This window comes from Mya arenaria, chromosome 6, assembly GCF_026914265.1.
Source record: "Mya arenaria isolate MELC-2E11 chromosome 6, ASM2691426v1".
Lineage (NCBI taxonomy): Eukaryota > Metazoa > Mollusca > Bivalvia > Myida > Myidae > Mya > Mya arenaria.
In genome coordinates, this window is record NC_069127.1 from 70,881,039 (window position 1) to 70,887,038 (window position 6,000).

Consider the following 6,000-nt stretch of genomic DNA (forward strand, 5'->3'; position numbering starts at 1 on the left):
GTTTTTCAACATTTAAAATATACTGCTCAGCTAGCGTGTATTTCTATTTAGGAAAAAGAAACACTTTAGGTTCTCAAGCATCTTTTTTAATAAATTGGGGGAGTGGGCGCTCATTGTTTCTTCCTATTTCTATTTTTACCCTATTTTGCCGTAAAAATATTGTTTGCTAATCCAGTTGATCCCATATGGCCCAATTGAGTGTACTGTTGCATGGTTGGTGATGCCTGATTTGCCACAGGTGAAAAAGGTAATCCAGGTGTAGAAAAATGTCCTTGATTTTGGTTTTGATTTTGACTAAACATTGGTCCTGGGGTAAAACATTGTCCATTTTGATTATAATTGTTCATTTGCATGTTCATACCTTGCTGATAAGAACCTTGGTTCTACATCTGCACTGTCGGGGTGGCCTGCGCCATTTGTTTTGGTATCGTTTTGTTTACGCGTCTTTCCTCCGACTCTTTGTTCTGCGGTGACCCTTTACTCTTCTTGCGTTTTCTGGCCCCACCCATGAGCGAAATGTACACCGTTTAAGTCCAAACTATCAGCTATGACTTCACAACTTCATTGAACTAAATGACTATTATAGGTAACAAGTTTCAAGTTTATACAGGCATATTATAAGTAACGAAATATAGCGCTGTTTAAACATTTAAGTCTGTGTGGCCTATATCAGTTCAGAAGAGAAAGGGAAAATCAATACAGTCTGATTTTAATCTTTAGTTGACCATATCGATTCGATCAAAGGGATTGTAAATATTATATTTAAACTATAATAGTAATTGGCATTTCACGTTTGGACATTGGACTGACCACTTTCAAATGGCTGAAGGACAGGTAAGATATTATAAATACTTTCTTTTTATTTCTGATAAAATACTTATTTATATTTCTTGTCGCATAATCATGTAGAAATACGCTGCAGACTCGCAATACTAAATTATTATTTTAGGTTTACATGATTTAACAGGGTTTACGACTGTTTTAGTCAGGAAAATTTAAATTAGCTTTAATATTGATGTAATTACAAGGTTGTGTTGATAGCTTGTTTTTACATTTCCGCCAGATAAAAAAAAAACACGTTACTACGACGCCGAGCATTTGTGCGAAGTATAATTTATTTCGTGCAAAGAACGTATAACTACATTTAATTCTGACAGTTTATCATTTATTTTTTATGTATGAATCATACTTTGATATGATAATATATATGTACAAATCATTAGGACACATAAGGGCTTGATGTCGAAAAAATGCTATTTTATTATTATCAAGAATATTTTTCAGTACAGATAATTAGAAAAATACTGACGCAAACATACGGAATTTTGTTTTATTACATTTTGATTACAGTGCAATTTTGTTGGTTGTAGGTGCAAATGGAGCAGCAGGCTCAGGGCAAGGAATGGGATAATCACATTTGTGGTTGCTACAACCACATTAATTTGGCCCTGCAGACACTCATTGTTCCCTGTGTTACGTATGGTCAAAACACGGAACTGGCGGGCCAGTGCCACTGTGTCGTTGGAGGTATGACACGTTAATACACGACAAAATAACTGTTCATGTATAATATATTATGTGAAAATAAAGTAACTTTTTGATTATTTATAAGTTTTACGATATAAACTTTGATGCAATAGTTCGGGTATTTTCGAATATTTGTATGACTTAAGCTGTTTAAATAAGTGTTCTTTTTTCTTCGCCTTCCGTTTGGGTTAATAAAAATGCCGCATGTACCTTGTTGGTGTTAGTCACAATATAGTAGTTTCTTGGCGGTAAAATACGCCGCATGTACCTTGTTGGGGTAAGTCACAATTTAGTTGTTTCCTGGCGGTAAAATACGCCGCATGTACCTTGTTGGGGGTAGTCACAATATAGTAGTTTCATTGCGGTAAAATACGCCGCATGTACCTTGTTGGGGTTAGTCACAATATAGTAGTTTCTTGGCGGTAAAATACGCCGCATGTACCTTGTTGGGGTAAGTCACAATAACGTAGTTTCTTGGCGGTAAAATACGTCGCATGTACCTTGTTGGGGTAAGTCACAATATAGTAGTTTCTTGGCGGTAAAATACGTCGCATGTACCTTGTTGGGGGTAGTCACAATATAGTAGTTTCTTGGCGGTAAAATACGCCGCTTGTACCTTGTTGGGGTTAGTCACAATAAAGTAGTTTCTTGGCGGTAAAATACACCGCATGTACCTTGTTGGGGTAAGTCACAATATAGTAGTTTCCTGGCGGTAAAATACGTCGCATGTACCTTGTTGGGGTTAGTCACAAAATAGTAGTTTCTTGGCGGTAAAATACGACGCATGTACCTTGCTGGGGTTAGTCACAATATAGTAGTTTCTTGGTGGTAAAATACGCCGCATGTAACTTGTTGAGATTAGTCACAATATAGTAGTTTCCTGGCGGTAAAATACGCCGCATGTACCTTGTTGGGGTTAGTCACAATATAGTAGTTTATTGGCGGTAAAATACGCCGCATGTACCTTGTTGGGGTAAGTCACAATATAGTAGTTTCTTGGCGGTAAAATACGCCGCATGTATCTTGTTAGGGTTAGTCACAATATAGTAGTTTCTTGGCGGTAAAATACGTCGCATGTACCTTGTTAGGGTAAGTCACAAAATAGTAATTTCTTGGCGGTAAAATACGTCGCATGTACCTTGTTGGGGGTAGTCACAATATAGTAGTTTCTTGGCGGTAAAATACGTCGCATGTACCTTGTTAGGGAAAGTCACAATATAGTAGTTTCTTGGCGGTAAAATACGTCGCATGTACCTTGTTGGGGTTAGTCACAATATAGTAGTTTCTTGGCGGTAAAATACGTCGCATGTATCTTGTTGGGGTAAGTCACAATATAGTAGTTTCTTGGCGGTAAAATACGTCGCATGTACCTTGTTAGGGTAAGTCACAATATAGTAGTTTCTTGGCGGTAAAATACGTCACATGTACCTTGTTGGGGTTAGTCACAATATAGTAGTTTCTTGGCGGTAAAATACGCCGCATGTATCTTGTTGGGGTTAGTCACAATATAGTAGTTTCTTGGCGGTAAAATACGACGCATGTAACTTGTTGGGGTAAGTCACAATATAGTAGTTTCTTGGCGGTAAAATACGCCGCATGTACCTTGTTGGGGTTAGTCACAATATAGTAGTTTCTTGGCGGTAAAATACGTCACATGTACCTTGTTGGGGTTAGTCACAATATAGTAGTTTCTTGGCGGTAAAATACGTCGCATGTATCTTGTTGGGGTAAGTCACAATATAGTAGTTTCTTGGCGGTAAAATACGTCGCATGTACCTTGTTAGGGTAAGTCACAATATAGTAGTTTCTTGGCGGTAAAATACGTCACATGTACCTTGTTGGGGTTAGTCACAATATAGTAGTTTCTTGGCGGTAAAATACGCCGCATGTATCTTGTTGGGGTTAGTCACAATATAGTAGTTTCTTGGCGGTAAAATACGACGCATGTAACTTGTTGGGGTAAGTCACAATATAGTAGTTTCTTGGCGGTAAAATACGCCGCATGTACCTTGTTGGGGTTAGTCACAATATAGTAGTTTCTTGGCGGTAAAATACGTCACATGTACCTTGTTGGGGTTAGTCACAATATAGTAATTTCTTGGCGGTAAAATACGACGCATGTATCTTGTTGGGGTTAGTCACAATATAGTAGTTTCTTGGCGGTAAAATACGACGCATGTAACTTGTTGGGGTAAGTCACAATATAGTAGTTTCTTGGCGGTAAAATACGTCACATGTACCTTGTTGGGGTTAGTCACAATATAGTAGTTTCTTGGCGGTAAAATACGTCGCATGTATCTTGTTGGGGTAAGTCACAATATAGTAGTTTCTTGGCGGTAAAATACGACGCATGTATCGTGTTGGGGTTAGTCACAATATAGTAGTTTCTTGGCGGTAAAATACGTCACATGTACCTTGTTGGGGTTAGTCACAATATAGTAATTTCTTGGCGGTAAAATACGACGCATGTATCTTGTTGGGGTTAGTCACAATATAGTAGTTTCTTGGCGGTAAAATACGCCGCATGTACCTTGTTGGGGTTAGTCACAATATAGTTGTTTCTTGGCGGTAAAATACGCCGCATGTACCTTGTTGGGGTTAGTCACAATATAGTAGTTTCTTAGAAGTAAATTACGACAAATTTCGGTAGTATCTTGGGCGTAAGAACAACACGTTGTATTGTTGGACAAACTGAATATATCTATTTGCGTGTACGATTTTGAAACTGAACGCTATTAACGAACCTTTTATAGGAAGTAAAGCAGTACACGATTTTCTTGTTTTTTTGTGATATGAAAAAAACTTAATCAACTAAATCGGTATCTTGATAGATTTACTTAGCAGGTTGCACTCCTCAAGAAGTGGATATTTCGTTAATGTACGTCACAAGTAATTAAACACATAACCAATGTTTGACCGGTCATGGCCGTTCTTGTCAGGATTAACATTGAGTGTTTCTGGTTTATGATTTCGCAATGTATGCATTCAATAATTGAAATAGGGCTGTTATCCTGACTAAGGACTGAATAAACCTTCAGCTATTTTTGAAATTTCTTTAAATATTTGACAATCCTATGCAAACATCAATTTGCCTAAACTCACGTAATGTACTTACTTTTAGAACCAAACTTGTTAACGAACATATTTGTACTCTTTCAAGTACGTTTCTTTCTATCGACATTGGATTTCTAGCGTATTATATATCGTTTCATCGAAAAAGCATATTTCGAAATTAAGGTTTAAATGTTCTATTTAGAAATAATCCGATAAGAAAAGAATTATGTCAAGCTTTGTTGTCCACTCTCTTAAACTTTCGGCATATTTTGTTATTATAACAGGTTAAGTGGCATTTATCCTTTGTTCATATGACGCAGTTTATAAAGTCCTGTATTTGAAAAGTAAATGGAATTGATATGTTTACCAATTGCTTTCGAGATAGCTTCATAACCCATCGGTTTTGCCAAATTTAAAGTTTTTTTTTTTTAAAAGAAATCTTTAACTAATTTAAGATTGAAACGTTCTGTAACTACTTACATATGCACTTTCTTACAAAAGTACTTAGAATATATCTTCTGCTTCGACTGAGAACGTCCGATTGGTTGTTTGCGGATGATTTTATTACGGCAATTTTGGAAGAGACTGGTTTAATCAAACCAGCATACGTTAACAATAAGTTTGCAATATTTAAAAAAAATGCTATCAATATTTATGTTAATATCCTCGTATAATGTATATTAAAAACATTCTTTTCTGATGTTTAGGTCTAGCTGCGTTTGTTCCAATCTACAATATCTATCTGATGGCAAAAGGTCGCGAGGCGATTCGAGAAACAAAGGGAATCGCTGGAGAGTTCTGTAACGACTGTTTGCTCAGTATCTTCTGTGGATTTTGCGTTCTCAACCAGGTCAATGCCGAGGCCAAAGGTCTGGCCCCCGGTGGTGTCAGCATGAGCCGGGAATAAGCCTTCAATCAGTAACATTCCCGGAACCGTGATATATTAAAGCAACAACTGGGATTATTTATATATTTGTCTTATCGCTAATGTTTATCATTATTTGTTTATTTTATTGTTAATTATTTTGGTTGAGAACATTGCATGTATACGTACGATACTCTTTTTACGATGTTTGCAATAAAAGCATTTGACAGAACTTCGCCTTCATATTACTTTTCCTTTGTGCTTAGTCGATAAATATAAAGTTTTATTGTTTAATAATAAGCTCTGTAACCAACCCCTTACAAAATTGAAGTATAATATTCTACTGCACGGAGATCCTTTATAGTGTTAAATGTTTGTATTTTAAGAACAACTTTATTTTTAACAGAGAACTGCATCTGTTATTACATCGAATGTTAGACAGCAACGCCAGTTATGTTTGTAACCAGTTGGTATGACCATAGGATCCATTTGCACCCCTCCCTTTCGAACACATTTTTGTAATTTTTAACAAAAAAAAGCCAATTGTTTGTTTT

General features: G+C 36.5%; 1 protein-coding gene across 1 annotated transcript; it reads left to right on the plus strand.

Annotated features, from left to right (window-relative positions):
- The first annotated feature begins 728 nt into the window (after nt 1–728).
- LOC128237238 (uncharacterized) lies at nt 729–5,535 on the plus strand. Its single transcript, XM_052952584.1, has 3 exons — nt 729–834; nt 1,371–1,527; nt 5,289–5,535. Exons 1-3 carry the CDS (start codon nt 820–822, stop codon nt 5,486–5,488), a joined length of 372 nt encoding a protein of 123 aa, XP_052808544.1. The 5' UTR covers nt 729–819; the 3' UTR covers nt 5,489–5,535.
- Nucleotides 5,536–6,000: the final 465 nt, after the last annotated feature.